The sequence below is a fragment of the Lucilia cuprina genome, chromosome 3 (genome assembly GCF_022045245.1).
Source record: "Lucilia cuprina isolate Lc7/37 chromosome 3, ASM2204524v1, whole genome shotgun sequence".
Taxonomy (NCBI): Eukaryota; Metazoa; Arthropoda; class Insecta; order Diptera; family Calliphoridae; genus Lucilia; species Lucilia cuprina.
In genome coordinates, this window is record NC_060951.1 from 51,241,025 (window position 1) to 51,266,751 (window position 25,727).

General features: G+C 24.4%; 1 protein-coding gene across 1 annotated transcript in view; it reads right to left on the reverse strand.

Moving 5' to 3' along the window:
* The window catches only part of LOC111681125 (voltage-dependent calcium channel type A subunit alpha-1), a 108,944-nt gene that overhangs the window by 26,048 nt on the left and 57,169 nt on the right, over window positions 1-25,727 (reverse strand). Inside the window, exons 15-21 of the mRNA XM_046947104.1 lie at window positions 23,180-23,323; window positions 22,790-22,991; window positions 20,286-20,450; window positions 17,952-18,062; window positions 16,209-16,292; window positions 14,722-14,727; window positions 803-1,045 (exon numbers count right to left, since the gene is read on the reverse strand). Of these exons, the coding sequence (XP_046803060.1) occupies window positions 803-1,045; window positions 14,722-14,727; window positions 16,209-16,292; window positions 17,952-18,062; window positions 20,286-20,450; window positions 22,790-22,991; window positions 23,180-23,323 (955 nt within the window). The remainder of the gene's footprint in view (window positions 1-802; window positions 1,046-14,721; window positions 14,728-16,208; window positions 16,293-17,951; window positions 18,063-20,285; window positions 20,451-22,789; window positions 22,992-23,179; window positions 23,324-25,727) is intronic.

Consider the following 25,727-nt stretch of genomic DNA (forward strand, 5'->3'; position numbering starts at 1 on the left):
AGAACTGAACTAGAACTGAACTAGAACTGAACTAGAACTGAACTAGAACTGAACTAGAACTGAACTAGAACTGAACTAGAACTGAACTAGAACTAGAACTGAACAAGAGCAGAACTAGAACTGAACTAGAACTAGAACTGAACTAGAACTGAACAAGAGCAGAACTAGAACTGAATTGTAATTGAAATAGAAGTGAATTCAATAAATAAACAATATATATAAATTATTGGAAAATATTAATTATTTTTAGATATCATTTTTTTTTTATTTTTATTTTTGATTCCTTCCCATTTTTATACCTTTTATACTTAATTTAACATATTTTAAATAATGATTATAAATATAGCTAAAGTAAATGCGATACTATATACTAACATTTTTAGATAAGTCTAAGACTTGATACTAACTCCTCCTTCAAAGTCTAATAAACTCTAAACCCTAACGAAAATTAGAAACTGAAAACTATTAATGAAATCAAAACTAACAACAAATTAACTTATTTTGAAATAAAAACACCTGTTAAACAGTATGAAAAAATCTAAAAACCTAGACCTTAACTTTGGTTTATCTAAATCTATAAAAAAAAAACTATTAAAATCTGCATTTTAATTATTTTTGTTTTATTCAAAAAATTTAAAAGTATTATAAAATCAAAAAGTGTTAAAAAAATTAATGGTAAAAAAGAACAAAAAATTAAAAAAATTGTGTGTGATTATTTTGGGTTCTTTTTTAATTAATATTTTTAATAAATTATAAATACTTTGATATATTAATATTAAAAAGCGTTATTTTGTTAGGAAATTTGTTTTATATCACAAATATAAAATATGTTTGCTAATTTGGAACGTATTTTTTGACTCACCTGCATGCCAATAATGGCATAGATAAAAAATAGCATTGCTATCAGTAGACAGACATATGGAAGTGCTTTAAATGATTGTACAAATGTCCACAGCAGAATACGTATCGTGTATCCTTGACGCAGTAATTTAATTAAACGCGCCGCACGAAATAAACGCAGGAAGCCAACGTTGATTGAGTTCGACTGTAAAATATTTTTGGTCAAACAACAATATGAATGTGATGAGCGGAGGGGGAGAGAGAGATAAAGAAATAGAGAGAGAAAAAACAAAAACAAACAAACAGAGACAAACAAATAAACAAACAAAAATCATCAAATTAGCAGAGTTTTGTTGTAGTTGTTTTTAATGTTAAAGTTATTTTTTTTAATATTTTTTGTTGTTTGTAATTGTTGTTTATTTTTTACAGTAAATAAAAATAATAAATATTATTACGTTTTATTTTTTATTATCTTTTTAATTAAATAAAATTAAACAGTTAAATTTTTAAAATTAAATTTGTTAGTAAAAGTTAATTGGGATATTAAGTAGTAGTAAGCTGAAATAAAGTAGTGAGTTCGTTTTATGGAAATTGGTCCGAATTCTTTAAACACGATGCCGCAGTATTAATGTTATTGTTATTGTAATCGTATGAGTTATTTAATTATGGATCCTAGTATACGTAACCCACTGAATATTATTTAAAATGATTTAGGAATTTTCCCAGGAAAATAGAACAAAGTTCAAGCGTTGGGTTTAAACACTAATCTGACTTTGAATTTTAAAGAAGTTTTCTAAATGATTCTGAAATTTCATCAGAGCTAGAACAAAACTGGAACAGAACTAGAACAGAACTAGAATTGAACTAGAATAGAACTAGAACAGAATTAAAACAGAACTAGAACAGAATTAAAACAGAACTAGAACAAAACTAGAACAGAACTAGAACAGAACTAGAACAGAACTAGAACAGAACTAGAACAGAACTAGAACAGAACTAGAACAGAACTAGAACAGAACTAGAACAGAACTAGAACAGAACTAGAACAGAACTAGAACAGAACTAGAACAGAACTAGAACAGAACTAGAACAGAACTAGAACAGAACTAGAACAGAACTAGAACAGAACTAGAACAGAACTAGAACAGAACTCGATAATATCATTGAGTTCTTTGGGGTTGGAAATCGATTAAAAATATTTGACTTTCTCAAAGATATTTTGTTCCAAAACTGAACATTTGATAGAACAAGCAGCAACAATTTAAAAATATGCGGCTCAGTGTTATTTTAGGTATTGTTTTGTCCTCTAAAGTCGTCTGAACTAATGTAAGGCATAACAGTTATATAAAAAATAAAATGATATACTTAAAATGTTTTAGCATAATTTTTTTAATTATTTCCAACATAAGTAATGCGCAAAAAACTAACTTTGGGGAATTTTTAGAAAAAAGTAGAAAAATTCGTTTTTTAACTAATATTACATACAAACACCAATTAATTTAATATGTAAAAAATAAAAAGAAACTGAAACATTTGTTACATAACAACAAAAAACTAAAAATTTTAAACTTAAAATTACTGCAGAATATAATTTCATTTATACAAGTCGAAATTTATTATAAAATCATATATAAAAAGTTTTCAGTTTTTTGCAAAATTTACATTATTTTATTTCAATATTTATAAAAATAATTTTGCATTTCATTACAGCAAGAGAAATTGGGTGAAGAAAGAAGGGTGTTAGTCGACAGTCAATAGTTTTATTTATTTATATACTTGTTGGTATAACTATAATAGTTATTTAATTATTTAAGCTTTTTTTTCCAAATTAAGATCAAACAAAAAAATTGAAGCCAATCCAAGACATTTTATAGTAATTATATATTACAAATAATAATTGGTAAAAGAAAAACAAAAAAAAAAAAATAAATCAAATTGTTTTTTACAAGTTATAAAAAATAAAAATTTGTTTTAAAATACACCTAATATGTTTAAGGCTTTAGTAAAATTTTAAATATGCCAATTAATTTTATTTTATATAAACTAAAAATAATTTAGATTCTAATTTAAATGTAGACAGATTTAGTTTAATTTTAATTTTGAGAAATTTAGATGAAATTTAAGGAAGTTGTTGTTTATTTTTTAAACATGAATTTTATAAATTTATTTATTTTTAAACCTTAAAATTTCACCTTTTATTTTCATAATTTAGCTAAATAAATTGTTTAATTAAACTAAAAATAAATTTAATAATTTTGTTTATTTCTATACAATTTGGGATTTAAAAATAAGAAAAACACACACACTTTATTTTTTAATAATATAAATTTTTACGAGTTTAACTAAAATAAATGTTAATGGAGGAATAGTAAACTTAGTTTTCTAATGCCAAATAAAAATTGAAAATTCTAACGTTTTAAAAAACGTTTAATTTTTAAAAGGCATTAAAAATTCATGTAAATGACCAAAATATTTCACGACACATCAGTTGTAGAGTTGGAGAAAGGAGAACAACCGATGTTAAGACGCATACCGCCTCGCAGTGTGGCCTCACAGCTTTATTTTTATATTTTCTTTTCACTTTTTTATAGTAAATTCTTAATATTTTTGTAAAAGGGTTAAACTTATATATAAAAGTTTTATTTTTTTAATAATTTAAGAAATAGAGTTATATATTTGGTTAAATTTGTGTTCTATGCTAAACTACTTAAGATTCTATAGATAAGAGAAAATTAAAATACTTATATTTATATGAAGAGTTATAATAGTTAGAGATACATTAGCAATAGGTAGTAAACTATTTAAAAACTAATAAATAAAAAAATTCAAATGAAATCTAAAGTACTAGATATAGATAAAAAAAATTGTTAATTGTTTAATATTAAAAAGGACTTTATAAAAAATAACTCAATGATAAAGAGACCTAATTGGTCAATTGGTTCAGTTTTTAAACATACAGAATTGTTATTATGTTTATTCATACATAGATATGTGTGTATATGGACGATCCCATGAAAATGTTAATCACGACTGAAAATTTGAAACTCTTGTACTTTAACATATTTTGTTATACTAAGAGGCCAAGGCTTAAAATTTATGAAATGTTTTTTTTAATTTTTTAAATTAATTTTTTTTTTTTAAATTTATGAACCCAGGAAACAACAACCAGTTCTAGAACGAATGCAAAGAGAACCACTTCAGATTCTGAAATAACAACCTTGGAACTAGTGATGTCGCAACTACTACTGGAACCCATTCCTCGGAACATTGTTATTGTTCTAAAATACTTTTAAAGAATTTTCAATAGTTCAATGAAACACATACTAGTTCCGAAACAGCTTCTTAGAATCAATTGAAAAAACATGTCAAAAAATTTAATTTTATTAATTTCGAACAAAAAAACGCTGAAAAAATAAACTATTTTTAAATAAAAAGTATACGTTGTGTAAAGCTTCTCTAGAACTAGTTTCGAGGTTCACAAATTCGAACAAAAATCATTGATTAAAGAACTAGTTCCGAAACCGTTCCAAAGAACGAGTGTCGACTACATAACTCTTACTCATTGGTCTCAACGACAAAATAGAACGAGTTCGGGCTATAATCATACGTTCTAGAAGTAGTTGTGGAACTAATACAATTTTTGCTGGGAAATTAAAATTTTTGAAATTGGTACATTATTACACCTATCCGCATACAAACGACCTGCAAATATCTCTTTTTAGCTCATAATACTATTGACTATCATACTAACACATCAAAAATCAGCAGATCAACCAAGAGCGAAAATTCTCAACCTTACTAAAACGAAAATCAGTTCTTTCTCAAGAAAAGGTTATATATAGGACTGCATTGTATTGTCTATATAGGATCCGACTGCAGACTGTAAACATATAATGTCGGGAACTGAGGAACTTTGAGTCCAGATAAAATATCGATATGAAGATTTGAACTTGAAGACAAAATGATTTTAGATTAAATGTGGCGACGAATTTGCACTGAAAACCCCGAAACCAGACATTCCATGCTTTCACTTTTTTTTTAGAAAAAAAGAAAAAGAAAAATATAGAAAAAAATTTTTTTTAAACACACACGGTATAGCCAAACAATAGCTAACGCTTGCCGGATTCACCTGTGAATGAGCCATAAGCAACTATTCCAGCGGCAAGCAGTGCATCATATGAGTGCCGGGAACTTTGAGATAATAGGATATAAAATAGGATATCAGTCTGACAAGTTGTGGCTGTAACAGTTTGACTGTGGCCGATTGGTCTTTTTTGGTAAAAAACTTTTTCTTGATACAGCTTTGCTTCACAATATTTGTCGGAGTATTACTCGTGTCAATCAGAAGCAAAAATGCTGTTGTCTAATAGATTGTTTTGAGGAACTGTTTTGTAAGAATCTTATGTAAGAATACATCTTAAATGATGTGTGTTAATGTATTGAATACCTCAGTTCTGCAGTCTTTTTAAAATGGGTCATATGAATAAACTAGGAACTATTTATACAAGTCTTTATTAATAAGACCGTATTAGACAGATATGAAGTAATAATTGAAATGTTATTACCAAGTTTTTGCTAGTTATTGCTCAATTATACTTTTTCATTTATAATTGTTATTTTCATGTTCGACTTAGAAACAAATGAATAACACAGCCTTAATCTTTAAATATATATTTAGATTGAAAACAATTCTGTATGTTTAAATTTTTGTCCAAAGTTAGAACATTTTTAAAAACAAAAATTTTCAAAACTAAAATGGTATTAAGGCTATTAGCTCAACCTTCGGTTAGCGTTTAATCGGTAGATAATCTACCAAAAGAAAATATACCATAACACCGTTATGAAAAAAAATAAACAGATATTGAGAAAATAGGAAAAAAATAATAATTTAAAATTAACTAAATTAAAAGATATTTTTTTAAGTAATCACATTAAAGCGTAATTATACAGACTGGCATATAATTATATATTAAGTAAATTAATTGAATATGTATGTTAGTAGTTAAGCAAAAAATATAAGGTATTTTTAAATATTTTAAGAAATAGTAAATAAACCACAAGTAAGTATGTATGAGTATATACAACAATTAGATTTGTTAAACTACCAGTACTTACATCCTGTGTGTTAAAAGAGATTTGTAATATTTTTTGTTTTAATTTTTTTTGTTTATTTTTTAATATAATACGTATTGAATTTTATTTTTCAATAATATTTTTTGAGATGGTTGGTGTTTTGTAGTTGTTTTTTATTTTCAATAATTTAACAATTAAATGCAAATTAATTTTAAAAATTTTACCATTTTATAAATTGGCATTTAATAAGTTGATTGGTTGTTTGGTGGTAATGGTGGTAGTAGTATAAGAGAGAGAGAAAGAGAGTAACGGTATCAGTAGTGGGTGGTGGTTAATGGTGATTAGTGGTGTTTGTTTTATTGTACATTGATATTTTTTATGTTTTAATTAATGGTGTTTTATATAACATTATTATTGTTTATAATATTTTTTTTTTGTTTTTAAGAAATTTCAAAATATTATTGCAAGCATTTTAATATTTTTGTTTCATTGGATATTTCCCATAATGACGTTATTAAAAAAACACAATGCATAATAAATGTTTGTTTTCGTTTTTTTTCATAATTAAAAGATTATAACGTTTAAAAGAGAAACACAATCATTCACATTTTGTTTTAATTTTTTGTTATTGGAAACAAATATATTTAATTTTTTTGATGGTTTGTCAATTATTAACAAAAATTCAAGTTGCCATACGCGCACATAAGCCCCACAGTTGAGTGTTAAATTATTGTTTCAAATTTTTTGTTTTTTGGCGATTTTTATTTATCAAGATGTTGCAGTTGTTTTGTTCAAAATTTTTGTTTTTGTTTTTTTGGTTAAATTTTAGAAAAAAAGAAGAAGAAAAATATAGAAAATTTTTATTTAAAAAATTTGTTCTTATTAAAATAGCTAATTAAATTTGTCAACAAAAAGGAGGGAGATTTTTTTCTGTTTTTTTTTTTTTTTGGAGTTTATAGTTTGGTTTGCGCAAATTATAATTGTAATAACAACAACAATTGTAGGTAAATTGTAATAAAAGCTTTTTTGAACATCAAAAATAATATTACATTTAGTGTGATCTCTGGTAAATAACAAGAACAAGCAGCAACATTTTGTAACCAATACAACATTATTATTTAATTATGCTTTATTTTAGCTGATTATTTAATCGTTTAATGGATATTGACTAAATAAATATTACCATATAATTGTTTTTACTAAGTAATTTGATAGTTTTATATGTTACAGTTTTAAATTTGGTTAAACTGATTTTTACTTTTTTTCATTGGATTTTTATTGGTAATAAAGCTAGGGGTATGGTACAACTTTGTTTTTTTTTTTGGTTTAGTTTTATATTTTTTTCGAAAAATAGTATAGAGTAGTGTTCTAGACGTTTGGTTTTATTAAAAGCTGATTTTTAATATATTTTAAAACACAAATACTAAAAAATACATATAGTAGAGTTAAGAATTACTGTAGTGTATGAGCTTAATGATATAAAATTGATTTTGATGTTTGATAAATTTAAAACTAATCCCAATTTGTATATTTTATAAGACACTTATTTAAGATGATAAAGTTTTTTTTTATGACACAATTACCTACTTTACACTTTAAATATAATTTTTCTGAGTGTATTTTACATAAAAATTTTAATGCAAAATTCTGTTTTTATATTAACCTGCTACTGAAAGCTATTTTAATGAATATTTGTATTCGTAAGTTTTCACATATAATTACTTTAAGTTTTATTCAAATAGAGGTGTTTTTTAATAGAAAGTTTTTTTTAATAAAAAAAACTTTATATAAGTATATATCGGCACAAACATCGTTATAAGAAGTATTATTTTAATAAAAGTTTGACATGAAAAGGAAAAAGCTTTTATTAATATAGATTTTTAACAAAAAACTTGTAAAAAACTTTATATGAATGAATTTATATTAAAAGCCTTTTATAAAAAAGCTTTTCTTTAAATATCCTTTCCACAAAAAAATCTGTTAGGACTTTTCCCTTTAAAAAAGAGTACCTTGGATGAAATGGGTGTAATAAGGTTTTTGTATTGTTTGACAAAACTTTATAATAAATAGTTTTCTTTAAATACTTTTTTATTATTTTTTTTACTAAAGCATTTTCATAAAAAGTTTTTTAAAAAAGTATTTTGATAAAAATAGTTTTCAAGAAACAGTTTTATAGAATGTTTTTTTTAAGCTTTTTTCATAAAATTCCTCAGTTATCAAGTTGTTGTTGATATAGAATTTTTAGTCAATATAATTGATACGTAAATTTAAATACTCTCAGAAAATTATACGATTTTTTAAATGATTTCCCCCTAATGGATACAATAACTACAAACATACATATATAAAATACATGATAGAATTATTTATGTTTTAAATGCGATGTAATATAATGATTATTTATTGTTACATGTTAACCCATCAAAGTTTCATTGAATTTTTTTTATATTTTATTTTTTATATTCTTTTTAATAAGTTATCATTATTTAATTTACTTTATGTATTATATTTGGGTAAACAATAGGAAATTATTAAAGAGAAATTATAAAAAAATACTTTTAAAAGGAAATAATCTTAAATTAGTTTCATTAATTAATAACAAGTGTTTATATTTTTAATAGCAGTGTTAAAAGTTAGAAAGGAGCTTAAAAAAGTGTGTGATTAAAAATAATAATTATAAAAATGTATAAATTGATTTTAATTATTAAAAACAAAAAAATAATGAATGAATAAATAAATAAAACATGCCTTATTTCATATATTCAATATGAATAACTACTATGGTGCTTTTTTAGAATTTATGTGTTTACTGCAGATAACAAGTGTTCAATTCATACATTCAAAAAATTGGTGGTGATGTTTAAGTAAAAAAATATATAATTTTTTTTATTAGAATGCTTAAAAAGATTATTAAATGGTGATATTTTGAGTAGAAATAAGATTTTTTCAAAAGCACTTTTAAATTTGATTGTTTTTTTTTTTTAGAAAAAATTCAAATATTTTAGCAATAAGTACAATTGACCTTTAGATTATTTCAGGATTATTTGATAAATATTTATAATTAAAACTGTAATGGATAAGCTACTATCAAATTTGTATATGTTTCCTATAATTTTCTTTGTTAAATAAAATTTTACGATATAATTGTGGCGTATGAGCAATTTGAAATTATTTTTAATATATATTAATTATACGTTAAGTATTGCTATTAAGTTTTCTGCAGCATACTTTAGAGAGCCTTAAAATAATTGTGGCGTATGGCCAATTTGCAATTATTATTTAATATATATTAAGTATACGTTAAGAATTGCCATTATGTTAGCTGCAGCATACTTTAGGGAGCCTTTAAATAATTGTTGAGTATGAGTGATATTATTGTGGTTTATTGAATATTACGTATACGTCATACTTATTACAATCAGTAATGAAGGTAGTACTTTTTAAGTATTTAGTATTTTGTATGCATTCGTACATTCATTAAGGATCTTTTAATATGATGAAATAGTTATGAGAGCGATGATCATAAACTATACTTTTACAGTAAGAAAATACTACTTCTATCGAATCATGTTTTCCCTTGCTATCATTTCAACATTATTACAGTATCAGATAATTTATTTCGGTGATTAGGTAAATAAAAATCTTATTATGCAGAAGCTTTTGTAAGAAATTTTTATGTTAAAGATTAAACATCTTTTTAAATAATTAAAAAAGAGCTTTCTTGAAGACTTTTATCTAAAAAATTTATAAAAAGCTTTCATAAAGAGCTTTTATAAAAACCTTTTCCTGAAAAAGCATTTAGCAAAATAACGTTACTAAACCTTTTTATATAAAGTCTTTTACAAGAAGTTTTTATTTAAAGCATTTCTTAGATAAAATATTTTATAAGAAGAACCATTTTCATGAAAAATAAATATTTTAAAAAACTTTCGTAAGAGCTTTTTTCGCAACAAAGCTTTATTGTTAAAAGAAATTTCTTTAAATAGCTTTGTTATATAAAACATTGAAAAATTATTAAAAATTTATTGGAAAGCTTTTACAAGGACATTATCATCAACTTTTATTCAAGAAATAGAAAATAATGTTACGAAAAATTTAAAGTTTTAATAAATACGTTTCAAAGTAATCCTCAACAATCACAAAGTCAATAGTTGAATTATCAACAACCAAAACCATTTCAATCAGTGCTTTTTGATACCAAATAAAATATTTGTTTAATTATGTGAAAGTAGAAAAGAAGCCAAACTAAAATGAAATTTAAGTTGGTTTTCAATACGCAAATAAAGAATTAATAAGTTTTATACAAATATTTAAGCCAACTTAATAGAGTTTACAATTCATTTTTTTTCATCAAATGCAACTAATTAGAAAAACTTTAAATTATTTAATTAATTTGTTTTGGTAAAAGGTTTCAATAGTACAAGTACTTAAATCTTGTGACAGCAAATCACAAAATTATACAAAAAATTTTAAATTATTTTCAATATAGATTTTTTTCTGATAAATATTTAGCAATTATTATTTTGTAAAATTTATTCAATTAAATTGATTTGGTAAATTCTTACTTACAGTTAAAGTTTGCTGATGATTAATATGGACTGTAAATTGCCTGGCGGTGTTATTTGAACTGATATAGTGGTTGTAGGTGTAATGGTATTGTATAACTGGTGGAGTTTGCTGGTGGTTGTTTTAGTTTAGTATTTCAATATATATATTTTTTGTTAAGTTTTGAAAAAGGATTTAAAATGTTTTGGTAGTGGTTGATTGGTTGATAGTAGTAGTATTTTTTTAGTTTGGTGTTGGTAGTTTTTGATGGTGGGGTGTACATTCAAGAGTTCAAGCATGTTGTTTATTTTGATATATATTTTTTTGATATTTTAAACAGGTTGAAGTAGTAGATAGTAGTTAGAGTTAATTGCCATTCAATAGATTTATAGTTGAATTTGTTTGATGTTTGAGTATTTAAGATGATGATTAGTATTTTTGTCATATTCATAGTAGTTTGTATAGGTTTTTGTTTTTGGTTATAATGAGTGTTTATTTCAGTTTAAATTTTTAGCCATTTGTAACGATTTTTTGCCAGTGTTTCAATTCAAAAAATTGTTTAAGTGTTGTTTTGTTTTATGTGTGTATTGATTGTTTTCAATTTGTTTTGAAGTTAAATTTGCATTCGCATTTTGTTAGAAATATATGGGAGTAGTCACATAGAGATCACAGGATTTTAAATAATAATTTAATATTTTTTTAGTTTTTTTTTTTGTTGTCATAGTTGCAGTTGAGAAACATTTAGTATTTGTTGGTGTGTTGTTAAAATTGTGTTGTGGTTGGGGATTATTTGGATTTTTATTTTAAAAAACATTTCAGTGTTTGGTTTGAATGAATAAATTGTAAAAATAAGTAAGTAAGTAAATTAAATAGTTATAAAAAGGATTTGTTAATGTTTAGGTGTTAAAGCAGGAGAAATAAATTTAAAATTAGGGAAGTTCGTGAAAAGTGTTTTTTTAATCAAAAAAGTGTTTTGATAGTGAAAGAAATTAAAAAAATAAAACAATTAAATAAATTTAGAAAAAAAAAGCCAAAAACTTAAAATTAAAATAAATTAGAAATTTTTTTTCAAAATTAAAACCTTCTTTAGATGGGTTTACATATTTTTTTTTTAGTTTATGCCAATTTTGTTTACTACTTAAGAGAAAAATAATGCTTAAAAATAAATATTAGAATATGTTTTTTTTTTGTTTGATTGATAAAATAGCATTCCATGTTAAGAAAGTTGTTTACAATAAATAATTGTTTTTTTTAAGAAACTCAACATTTAAAGACATTCAAAAAGCGTTATGTTAAAATTTTGTTAAGTTTATATTGATAATTATAAGTTATGTTTTTTATAAGATTTTATTAAATGTTAATGTTTCTTGATGTAATTTTTCCTTGAAATAATGTGGTTGTAATGTAAAACATAAAGATTTAAAAACATATTAATTAAGAATTATTACAACAAAACTCTATGAGAATTTTTTTTGTTAAAGTCGTTAAAAGTTTTAGGTGTAATCTATATTACTATGAACATTTATTCTAGAATTAACTTAAATAGTAATATTTACTTATTTAGAATATTTAAGGAAACATAATATTGAACTACATTAGATAAACATTGTTTTATAAAAGCTTTCTTACTAAGTTATACTATGAACCCTTTAATCTGCTAGATCACTAACGAGCTTCATATTCTAAACATCAAAGTATGACATCCAAGTTATCTAAGACCCAAAATACATTTTATTTGTTTCGTATGGCCTTAAATCGATTGTATATTAATTCCGTACCATCTCCGTTTAAACAAGTAATATTGATTGGGTTTTTGTTGTTTTCTGCTTAATTAATACCGTCCGACCGATTGTTAGACAAGAACCGAATGATATACGTCTAATAATATAAATTTAAAGGAAAAAATCTGCGTTTTTCTTAAAAATTTTATGAAGTACATTTTTCCTAAAAAATTTAAAATACTTTTACTAATCAAACTATGTCAAATTTGGTTTCAAGCCAACAAGAACAGTTGGGAAATATTTTGTATTATTTTTATTTGATACTGTTAGGATGAAAATTTTTCAAAAATGTCTTTTAAAATTCTTATCCTTAAAAATCTGAAAAAAAATAATTTATTACCTTTTCAAACTTTGAAGTCCTCTAAAAAGGACACAGGATCGTATATCGTACGTATATCATCCGGTTGGTGTCTAATTTTGAGTGTAGACGGTGTAATCTACACACATGCATATGTCTCACCTAAGCTTATGGTGAATATTTTTTAGGTTTCAACGGTCAAGACCTTTTCTTTATTAAATTATTACATGAGTGATATGTAAGATCTGACAACTAATATTTGTGGCATTAAGATTATAATCTGTGTTTTTCTAGAACATCAAAGCAAACCTTTAGTGAATGCAAATATTTCTTTAAAAATGAAAATACGTTTGACAACATTAAAAGAAAATATAACAAAGTTATTTTAGTTTTGAATTTGCACGTATTGTTAAAAAAAGACTTAGATGAACTTTCTAATTACACAGGAAAACGATGTAAACACTTTATAAAATAATGTACCCTCAACCTTACCTTGGAAGGATTTGACAAAGAGTTAAATCAGAGAACCTCATAATCAAAGGAATTGGAAACCAGTCTCAGAGGGCAGAGTCTCAAATTTTGTCTTGTCAATCCGGATGAATGTAATGGTATTGGTTTTAATATTTACGGAAAGAGAATGTCGAATGCGTGGTAAAGTATTTAATTCAGTATGAGTTCGTTGCTGTTGCCAAAGTCAACAGATACTATAAAGTGGAGTGACTGTGAGACTATATATTTATATAGCACAGGCTGGGTGTTGAGGTATACAGATCTCATATGGTGTCGAATGAATGAAAAGTGTGCAGGGTTGAATGGTAATGGACGAACAGTATCTTATACAATTTCCTTCCTTGTTCTGGTGGGTTTAGGGAAAACTCTGCTCATTCCAGATTTACCACGGTATGTTCTCTGCGGGTAAGAGCAAAGACCTCGGCTTATTTGAAGAACTTGTACAACATACGTTTGTAGGTGTTGTTGCCGACTCAAAAGAGTGCATCCAATTTGCTTGATATCAAATGCAAGTGAAAAAGACTAAAACATGGCATGTGTCCGTATTTGGGGTATAGTCATATGCAGAAAACCGTTCAGACGGCATTTTTAAAACTCGAGTCTCAAACTTTTAATCATTTTGTTAAGCAACATCGAATAAATCTCCAATATACTAAAGAAATAAGATAGATAAGCGGTTACTGCCATTTGAGTTTGAAGATTTAAAAGAAAACAATTCTTTGGAAATATTTTGGAAAATTAACCTTTGATTTAATTGAAACATAGCTAAACTATCAACATTTATGATGGCAAACAATTTTAATTAACCCTTAAACGTTAATATTTTCTTATCGAAGATATTTAACATCTCGTGATATATACGTATAAAGTACAATTGGTTCTTGGTTCTGATATTTGCGCTACCACTTTAGACTAAGTGAGCGGGCGTACAGTCGTCGTCATCATTATTTAGCATATAATTTGTAATAAACAAATAAATATTATGTATTTTTTATATTCTATTATTAATATTATTATTTTAAAAATACTACCAACTAAACATTTATATTATTTAGCAAAAATTACACCCAAAAACTTATTAACTTAAAAATTCCCATAGAATTTGTTTGTTTTGTATATTAAATTAAACATAAAACACATGAATAATATAAAAATAACACCGAAACTAAACAATTATAATTAAAAAGAAGACATTTAAATAAATTGTATAATTAATTTTATGTTTTTTTTTAATTTTTCCCAATAAATAAAAACAACAATAAAATGCAATTATACAAAGTTGGGGAATGGTATTTCACATGTATTAATAAGTATCAATTAAAAAGGGTGTTAGTAAAGATTTCAATGGTTAATTTCAGAGTTTGATAGAAATAGAGATAAATTTAAATAAACTTTGAAAAAAGGAAAAGGTCTTTGAGTTTTTTTTTAGTTTTTTAATATTTTTATAAATAAAAACAAATTTTCTGTTGAATTTGAGTTTAAATTAACAAACAAAAAATTATTAAAATCTACCTTAAATTAATTAAAATGTTTGTTTGTAACTCAATAACCGTTTCCTTTTTTGGAAATGTTTATGTATGTAAGTGTTAAGTATTATAGGAGTATATAAAGAGCGATCGAAAGAGATAGATAGATAGAAATTGAAATAGTGTATTAAAGTGTTTTTGTACTTACATCGTGCTGTTGTTGTTGAATAGAGTACGTGATGAATTTTATTTGGTGTTTTTTTATTGGTTGATGATGAGTTTTTTTATATCAATAATTGTAGAAGAAAATTGTTGTTTTTTTTATTTAAAATTTTGATGAGATGATATAATTGTTTGTTGTTGATAGAGAATTTTTAGAAGAAGTTGGAGAAGAGTTCAGATTGGCAAAAAAATTTGTTTTTTGTTTAACGAGACATTATATTGATTTGTATGATGTTGGATAAATGGAATTTGTTTGTATTTATTTGTTTGATCATGAGTGTTTTAGTGTTTTAAATTGTTGGTTTGAAAAGGTGTTAGTTGGTTTGGTTGGTTGTTTGATTTGTTGTTGGAATAGTTGGAGTTTAGAGTAAGTTGTTGCATGTTTTGGGTTTCATTTCATATATAGTGTTTAATAGTATAATATATTTATAGAGTATGTAGATATAAAAAGTTGTATATTTTTTAATATTTGTTTTTATCATATATGAGTTGCATATAGATTTATAAGGTGTTTGTAGGGATTTGTTGTTGTTTTGGTGTTGATGGTTGTTGCCAGTGTTTTCAAATTTGTTGGGTGTTGTTTTTTGATTATATTTTTGGTATTTGTTTATAGTTTTTTTAGTAAAATTTTGTTTTTCAGACCCCATTTTCGTAATTGGTTAACAGTTTTTTTGAATTGATTTTGTATTGATTTGATTTTTTTTGTGGTACACATAAACAAATTATGAAAAAAAGGAAATTAAAAAAAAGAAATATATGAGATTAATAATATTCAATGACTTATGATTAAAATGAGTATATATTATTATTATAATAAATAGTATTTTATATATTTTTATAATAAAGTAAAAATATCAGTAAACATAATCATAACATATTCATAATAAATAGTAACGTTTATAATAATATTATTATAATAATATTTTAAAAAATATTTATGTATATATTTTGAATATTTGCTGTGTAAATATTTATGTTGTTTAGTAATATTTATATATAAAAAAGTATATATATATTAAACTGACACCTATTCAAGTTCTTAAAGTTTTACTAAAGCTTTAAGTTAAATTAGTGATTTTTTTGTCTATTATTAAAAAATTCTTCACTTTGCATTAAACTGCAAATTAAACTTTATGTTTTTTTTTTCAAGTTAAAAATCCTAAGTTTTATAAAAATAAATAAAATTAAGTTAATAAATAATTAAATACATAACACATACATTCCAACGAAAAAAATTAAAATGTTTTTTTTCTCTCAATAAACATGACAAAGAAAATAGAGAGTTTTGCTTAAAACAAAACTCTTTTAAAAGTTAACATAAATGGACAAGTTGTTTTATTGAAATTTTCTGTTTTCTTTCTTTTTGTCCTCCTTAAGTTTACACAATTTCGGTTTTTTTTGTATACATTTAAATAGTTGAATAAAATACTTATAAAATATCTTTAAAAACAATAAAAGTTTGTCAATAATTACCCCAAATTCCATCCATAAGGCATCCACAATACTGCCCAAGACTGTGATTAAATCAAAGATATTCCAGGGATCTTTAAAGAAATTCTAAAAATAAATACAGCAAATATTATTAATTTCTTAGAAAACCTTTTACTCAAAATATAAACTGAAATTTGCAATGCTTTTGTTTTTTTTTTCGTTTGCTTTCGTTTCTAACCTACCGTTATACCAAATGCTATAACTTTTAAAATTGTTTCCGTTAAAAAGAATAAAGTAAATATTTGATTCATGTACGCTAATGTCTCGCTGTGTACACTGGGTGCATCGTGGAACTTTTATTTAAAATTTTTAGTTAATATTATGAGCCACAAAGAGAGAGAGTATAAAGTTAAAGGATATAGAAAGAAAGAGAGAGGAAAAAGGATATGCCAGATTTGTAATATTTTATTGAATTTTTAAAATATCTAAAATTTTGTACCTTTTGGATTTCATTAATGCATTGAATCTTAAATTAAATAAGGATTCAAATGAAAAAAAACTGAAATTTTTATAAAATGTTTTTGTGTTAATATAAAGTGTATAATAAAAAAGTAATCAGATAGTATAATATCGGCAAAAGGGCATAATTAAAGCAAACATTCCATAGCTCTTAAAACATTCGAGGACTTATAGTCCTCGTAGAATTCTAAAGTTGGTTTTACAACGGATGCCAAATTTGTGAACGAGATTTTTGTCTTAAGTAACTTATACATACGAGTCCTGCTGAATTGCACTATATGTTCCAATATCCCAACAGTAGCTTTTACGGTTTAAAAGTGTAAATTCTGATGCATAAGACAAAAGGCTCGCTGCCGCTCAAAAACCTTTGAAAAGCAAAAATCTATTCTTGTCAAACTCAATTTCAACTTTGACCAACAAGATTCACGGGAGAAGTTGATAGACGATTTTGTACTTCAGTAATGCAATGCACCGAATCAGTACTTTCGATAATCCGAAGTACAGCAGTTCGTATAAAACTTGGTATATAACTGCTGCTAAGACCGAACTTAAGAGAACCAATTCGATTAAAGCAAAAAATCGCAATATGTGGAATATTGCGATACCTATTAAAAACTTTTTATAAAGAATTGCTTAGAAAGTTTGTTGTTCAGATCTTATGTAACATTCGGATATTTATTTCGCTCCATGCAAAACAATTCGGTATACGTTTCATATCAGAACAGGGTAATTATCTTGACCTGTACTTTCTTCGCCTATCTGTATTTTAAAGTAAATATTTTATCTTGAAATGGTCTAAATTGATCAATTAGAGAAATTGAAAATTGTCTTCTTTTGATTAGAAATGCAAGATGTTTGAATTTTTTTAGTTTTTCCCTGAAAACTTTATTTTTCTTTATAGTATTAGTTTCCCATAATTTTAAAGATTTTTACAATTAACATTTTAATGCTGATAAACGATTTTAATGCTGAGGCCTCTTTAATTCTTCGGCATATAATTGGTGCTCAAACATACTTAAAAAGATCATGCTCCAATGTAATATTAATAATTTAAAAATTGTGATTTATATTAAAACTTATAAAAGCTTTTCTTAAAACTCATGCTTATAATAAAGCTCACACAATTTACAATATTTACTTTTAAAGCCCCGAAAAAGAAACATTCCACACTTTGAGACAAAAAAAACATTGCAAATTTCAACGTTTACTTTTTAATTGTAAATATTCTACATTTTACAAAAATATTTATTATCAATAACAACTTACCTTTACACCAAATCCAATAATTTTCAGTACAGTTTCAACACTGAACATTCCTGTGAATCCCATGTTGATATACTTCAGCGATTTCTCATACATTTCACCTTGATTATGGTACTAATTTAGGGGGAGGGAGTTGTTTTGTTTTTTATTAAAAATATTAAATTTTTATAAAAATAAAATCTTTCATTTCAAAAAAGATTTCATATACTAGACATTTATTTAAAAAAAATATATTTGAGACTGTAGCAGCAGTTTGTTTAGTAGACAAAGTTTTTACATTAAGATTTAAAATAATAATGATTGTTAAAAGAAAAAGGACTTTGTTTTTATAAGAGTTGGGTAAAAAAGGAATACTACTGGAGGAGCTTTTGTTTTAGGAAATTTTATTGAAAATAGAATTAATATTAAATAACAAAAATATTTATAATGTTAGATTTCGTTTATGTTTTGTAACCGATTTTCAATACTCTTTGACGTGAAATTTTCATAAGCAGTTTATATCTAAATCATGTGGCCTTGCCCATGAACTAATAACTATAGTGCGAAGTAGACTTCATAGTTCAGATTTATATAAAATCATTCACTTATTCACTATACAAATCCATGAACTATATTATTTAGTCCATAGAGTAGTTCATAGAATAGTTTATCAACTAGCCCATGGTATAGTTAAACTTTTCAACTAACAAGTGCGAATACTAGTCCATAAAATACTACATAGACTAGCAAAAATAATACTAGTCCATAAAAATTAAAATAAACTCATCAATAGTGAAATGAAGAAACCAGTCTATTGATGTCTACTTAATAATATATTCTATAGATAGTAAAAAAATATATTCAGTACACAAATCCATAGCTTAGTGAAAGACAAGAGCAGAGAATAGTTCATAGACTAAACAAGGTCATACAATGATCCATTGTCCAATCAATCATATAATATTTACCAACAGGTAAAGAGAAGACCATAACAAAGTCAGACGACTAGGTAATACAATAGACAATCGATTAGTTTATAGATATAAATCTATAAAATAGGCCATGGAATAGTTCCAAGAATAACCAATCTTCCAGTCCGTAGACTAGATCATAGAATAGTCAATCGATCAATTATCGACATAACCATAATCTTGTGCAATGAATTGTCCATAAAATAGAGCAGTTAATCGAATAGTGGATAAACTTATCAATAAACAAGTTCAGGCATTAGTTCGTAGAGTATTTTGAATTCATTAAAAAAAAGGTGTCCTGGATAGTTGACCTTCTTCCTTTTGCAGGCATTTTAAATTTTGGGGTATTTCGAATACCGGCTTTGGTAAATTATGGGTTTTTTGATAAATGAATTCTTTTAAAGTAATCGACTTTATGTCATTTTGTTCAAGGAAATTGTTACACTTTTAAAATCATCATAGCGTCCATGGACACTACGATTCTATAAGTGTGCATGGACATTATGCCACTGGACATTAATCACTCCACTATGGATAACTATTCTATAGAATTGTCTATAGGCAAGTCAATCATCTAATTCATGCTTATAGAGTAGTACAAAGATTAGTCCAAAGTGTATAGATATATTTCTAGTCATTGTCTATAAAAAATCTATTCCGCATATTACTCGATAGCCGTCATTGTCTTAACAATTAACGGATATATAGACTATTCAATACACTAGTCCGCATATTTGATTACACCTTAGTTTAGTCAGTAAACTTTTCGTTAGGTGAGAGAAACCAAAAAGTAATGTAGTACTTTTAATCTATAAGAAGTACACTTTTTGATACAAATTAAGACTAAGTCAAATTTAGGATGTGTGTATATCATAGTTGAGGAGACCGATTACATAAGCCTTGCTATTGGAGTCGGAATCCTACAAATATTTTAAAGGAAAAGTTTTACCATTTAAAATATTTAAAATGGTTTATTTTGATCTATATCCATCAAACTTTTTTAAATTTCTTCAAATATGACATATATATGTAATATAATTTTTCAAGTTAATAGAATTTACACAAAAAATACACAACATGCTAAATTAAGAAAAAAATATGAAATTTAATTATGAGTTACAATTACTTTAAAAGGCCGCAAGAATAAACATAAAGCACAGATTTTAATATGAAATTTTGTTAAGCAAAATATAAACAATCAAAACCTATAATAGTGCCTTTTTGAGTATTCAAATAGTTTTTTTTTCGGGAAATTTGGAAAAACAAAAGAAATTTTAAAACATAAAAAAAAACTAAAAATAATGCATTTTTAAAATCCATTTTTATATAACTTAGTATATAATAAAAATTATAAATATATATATATTTTTTCCATAAAAAAACTTACCTTCATCATTAATAATAAGGTATTGAACACAATTAGCATCATTATAAAATATTCGAAGGGTGTCGATACGACAATACGCCATACTTTATATTTAAATGTATTACGATTTTTGGGCATGTAACGTTCTAATGGTCGTGCTCCTATTGTAAAGTCTATACATGATTTCTGTAAAATATATATTTTTAATATTAATTTTATTTTTTTTGTGTTTAATAAAAGTGCTTGTTATTATTATTTGTTTTTTGATTAGTTACATATATTGTTTGCACATACTATTTTTTTGTTAGCTGTAGTTAATAATATTTATAGTTTTTTTTTTTTTGGTATATATGTATGTAAGTATATAAATGACATCTAAAGCAGAGTTAGTTTTTAGATATTAAGTATAATTTTTATTATTATGTATAATATATTTATATATTCTTTGTAATGTGTTTTTAAAGCAAATTAGATTTAGGATTTATTTTTTTTTTGCCCTTAAATGTTGGAAAACAAATACATATTGAAATGATTTGCGGACGGTATTTGTTAGATTAAATGTAGAAAGTCCACTGATATTGATGTGAATGGAGGCATATGCACACGTGTCTGAAAGTCAGTCTCGAAAGTGTATTAGTGAATATAGAATACAGTGAATATAGAAAATAATTTTGCTTATGGAGAAATTTGATTTTAAAGTTCTTGACTACGTCCACATTATTTCCAGATATTTTTTATATATTTTGAAAATTCTCTTTTTATTACTGTTTGAAGCAAATGTTTAGCAAATAGCTTTACAATATGAAAGTTTGTATTGATTAGGCATATTTTTAGAAAAATGTATTCTATAATGTTGTAAATCTTAGTATATATTACAACCATTTAACAAATAGTGAAAAGTGGGCGAAATATTTGGTGATGGGCATGGTTATCAAAAAAATTATATTAGATTATAACATAAATTTCCAAACATTTAAAAATGTTCTGTAAATTTGACTTACATTTTTTTTTAAATTTATGTGCATAAACTTTCTGTTTTAAAAATGGGCGTGTCCTTATATATAACTATGCCTATTTATTGAAATCATTTTGATATTGAAAAGTTTAATTCGGTTTATTAGTTTAATGTTACTGTTTTTTATTTCACTGAATAATAACAAAATAAGTACTAACATACGAAGTGGGTGTGGTCATGATATAACCGCCCATTTTTTGGTGGGGTTTTTTTAATTTTTATTGTAAACATATGTACTTAATATGAAGTAAATTTAGACTTTTTCCGTATCAGAATGTACGATGTATAGGAATATGGTTGTAGTTAAAACCATGGAATTTCCTATAAGTGTTTGGAATATAAGCTAAAATCCTTATACCATGGTTTTAAAGTCCCTGCTAAATTAAATTCAAATTGTAGAGTACACACAAGGTTTACATGGAGACACAGACGGACTGACGGATTTAGTTTCATCGAAATCAGAAAAAAATCGATTAATATACCTGAAGAAAGGTATAAGACTATTCGTAATACTCCAGCAAAACTGAAACAAAGAAGTTTCCAAAGAATTACATTTATCACCACTTCAGAAGTAGAAGTGATGTTTATTGACTGAAAGTCTAATTGCTTTAAAAACACATCAATTAAATGATTTTTGCTCAATTTTTTTAATTAAGTTTCTATAAAAAATAATAAGCATTTTAAAATGAAAAAAAAAATTAAAAATTTGAGATCGAAAAGCAGCTCACTATAAAGCAACATACAAACCTGTTTCAATGATATATTATTTTTTTGTTCGATAAAGAAGCGATTCTATCAAAAACATTTTATTTTGAAATTGTTTTTTTTTAAGCAAAATAAAATGTCTCAGATAAAATATATTTTAAACAAATTTATACACTGAAAGTACATAAACTTAAAGAACTTCCGGAAAATGTTCAACATTTATACACATTAAAAATAAAAATATATGTTAAAATAAATGAAAAATTTTTAAATTAAATAAAAATATATGAAATGTAGTGAAAACTGACCGTAAAGGTCTTAAATCTAAACGATTTTTTTTTTTGAAAAGGTTGTGAAAGATATTTTGAAATTTTTATTTGCAAGAGGAGAGACTAAAAACTAGCAAATTTTATTTATTATTATTTTTTGGCAGCTAAATTTAAGTTAGGCTAATTTTTTTATACATGAGACTATAAACTAAACTTGAAAATGTTTAAGTTTGAAATTTTTTTTGGATTTTTTTCAGCAAGTCATAATAAGGAAATTTTAGAAATATTTTTTTAATATATTTTTTTAATATTAGTAAAAGCAGTTTTAATTTACACTAAAGGCTAATTTTTTTTAAATATATGATTAAGACAAACATTTATGGTACAACAAACACATCTATTGTTATTTTAATTATTACAATCAATTATGATTTCTGGCAATACCAATTATTAGTTTTTTTTTTTCGATAGTTAATAAATTTAGATAATTTTTTGTTAAGTTGGTTTTAATTGTGACATAAAGTTCTTAATCTCACCTGATTTTTATCAATTTCACCGTCTTGTAATTCAGCTTCGCCTTGTTCTTGGAATGTAATGATAATCAAGGCCACGAATATGTTTACAAAGAAGAATGGAAATACAATAAAATATACGATATAAAATATGGACATTTCGATCCGGAAATTTTGTATTGGACCCCTATCTTCATAAGTGGCAGCCATGGAGTGTTGCAGTACTCTAAATTAGTTTTTGTAATACAAAATTGTTGGGTTTGTTTTGATTGGTGAATTATTATTTTTTTTTTTTAAATTTTCAATTAAAGTGTAAAATTAAGTGTCAAGTGTTTAAGTTAATTAATAATTAGTAATAATAATAGACATAAAAATATATTAATTAAATAAAACTTAGTAAACAAATGATCTTACTGTGGCCATCCTTCGCCCGTTTGTACTGCAAATAGTGTTAACATCGCTGCTGCCACATTGTCGTAGTGAAAGCTACGTGGTTTCCAAATGCGTAACTCTGGTCTGGGCAGCAGTTCACCTTCTTCATATTTAAAATATGAACCCCTTTTTTTGGTTTGATTTAAAGTTGTTTTTTTTTTTCAAAAGTTAAAGTTGAGTTTGGTTTTTAAATTTTGTTTTATAAAAAATTTTTATAATAAAATTAAGTTTTAAAAAAATATAACTACCAAAATTATAAAATTGTTAGCTACTTTTAAATTAAAGAAAAAAAAAAAAAAAAATCATCTACAAAATGGTTTATGTTAAAATGGCTTTTTAATGGTTGTGTTAGTGTTGGGATTTAGTAGTGTTGGGGTGGTTTGTGAAATAAAGCTGTTTTCTTAAAATTTAATTTACAGTTTTATTTTAATTATTAGAAAGATAGTTAGAGAGACAAAGAGATGTTACACAAATAAGGCGTAAAAAAATAGCAAATGTTACAAAATCGATACATAAAAAAGCATTTTGTTTGATAGGAGTATTTTAGCTGTTGTTAAAAGAAAATAATATTTTTAAATTATTTTCAAATTAAAAAATTAAAAAAGCTTTAACTTAAAATATTTTCATAATGAAATTTATGAGATTTTCTGTGTAGACTGTTTCAAATGTTTAAGAGGAATATTTTTGTGTATTTTTTTGGTTTTGCTTGTAGACCTAATTTTTATTTTAGAAGGAAGTTATGTTTCAATATTGTGAGCATTCTTTTTAAATTTAATCGTTATTTGATTTGTTTTCTTTTTTGTAGAAAGTATTAAAGTTTTACTACGTTTTACAAAAAGTTTAAATGATACAGTGTTTTATTTTTGAGGGGGAGGGGTTGTTTCAGCAAAGACTTTATGAATTTAAAAATTTTTGTTTAAACCTAAATTAATTCATTTGAATTAAAAAAAGTAGTTGTAATGTATTTTTTATCTTTTTATATTTACAGATATATTCTTTAAATTCGAAAAAGTAAGTAATATCCTTTTTTTTAATTTTAAAGTTTTTTTGTTGTTTAAAATTTTAAAACATTTTTAGTAAAAGGTCTATTATGAAGATTTTTATAATAAATTTCAGGAATTTTTTTTACAAAATGTTTCTTAAAGAATTGAAAATCTTATGTTTAAAATTTTTAAACTTTTTTGCGTATATGGGACACCGAAGTTTTAAGGTTATTTTTTTTAATTTTTTCTCAATGTAGAGCTTCTATTATTATTTTCTTTTTCAAAAGGACTTAGACCAAAAAGGTTATTATACAATAAAACTCAGAAAACATTTGCTTATATTTTTAAACTTTTTTCTCCAGTTTAATTAAAGCTGTTTCAGAAAAGTTTTTTTTTTAAGAAAGTGAATAATTTTTGCTGAATTAAAAGCTTCAAAATTATTAAAAAAAGCTTTATCGCCAAAGAAGACGTATTTTTTATAAAATTCAATTGTATGAGAAAATCCTATTATAACAAATATTTGTTCAGAATTCTTTAAACGACAATTAATAAAAAGAGCTTTTGAAATGTTATATAAATAAATGTTTGAAATATATTTTTTATTTCCTTTTTCAAAAGCTATTTTAAAGCTCTTTTAGAAATTATTTTTCAAGAAAGTGGGCGGTTTTCTTAATATTTTTGAAAAAAAAAAAAACATTTTCAGTGTTAAAGAAAAAAATTACAAAGAAGTCTAGTGTTTTGGCAATAGATTATTAAAAAAAGCATTTTACAAACATTTTTGAAACTTTTTTAGAAATTGTTTAATGGGCGTAAAAAAGCTTCTCATATTTCAAAGAAAAGCCTTTTACTTTAAGAAATTTACTTTTTTAAAAGTGAGAGATTTTTTTTTTTGTAAAACATGCAGTTTAATTTTATAAAGTGGGGTGCTTTTGCAAAATAATATTAAATTTTTTTAAGTTTTCAAAAGTTTCACTTTTTTGGTCAAAATTGCATTAGTATTAAATTTTCTAAAAGATTTTAAAACGGTTTGTTTGAAATATTTCAATGAAAAGTTTTTATATATTTTTACTTTATAAAAAGCTTTTTTTTTTAAATGAGAACTTTTGCTTAAATACCTTCAGTTTACTTTAAAAAGCATTTTCAGAAAAAAACATTTGAAAAAAGCTATTTGACATGGAAGTGGTGCGCTTTTTTTGTATTTTATTTTGCATTTGTATTTTATTTTCAAATACATTTCAAAAAGGTTTGTTTTGTTTTAAAAAATCTTTTATTTAAGAAAATGTTTATTATTATTTTTAATTTTTTATTGCTACCAAAAGCTTTTTAGAACACCTTTTTAAATAAATAATTTCCTTATATTGGAAACAAAAAGATATTAATTTTTATTTTTTTTTATAAATTATTGCTTGAATTGTATTCATTAGAAAAGAATTTTATGTCAAGTGACCCAATTCGAAACATCGATTTTGACGAAATTTGCTGTTGAGTAAAAAATACAACAAAAACGTCCATTTTGGAAAAAATAAGGAAAAATTAAAGAAAAATAT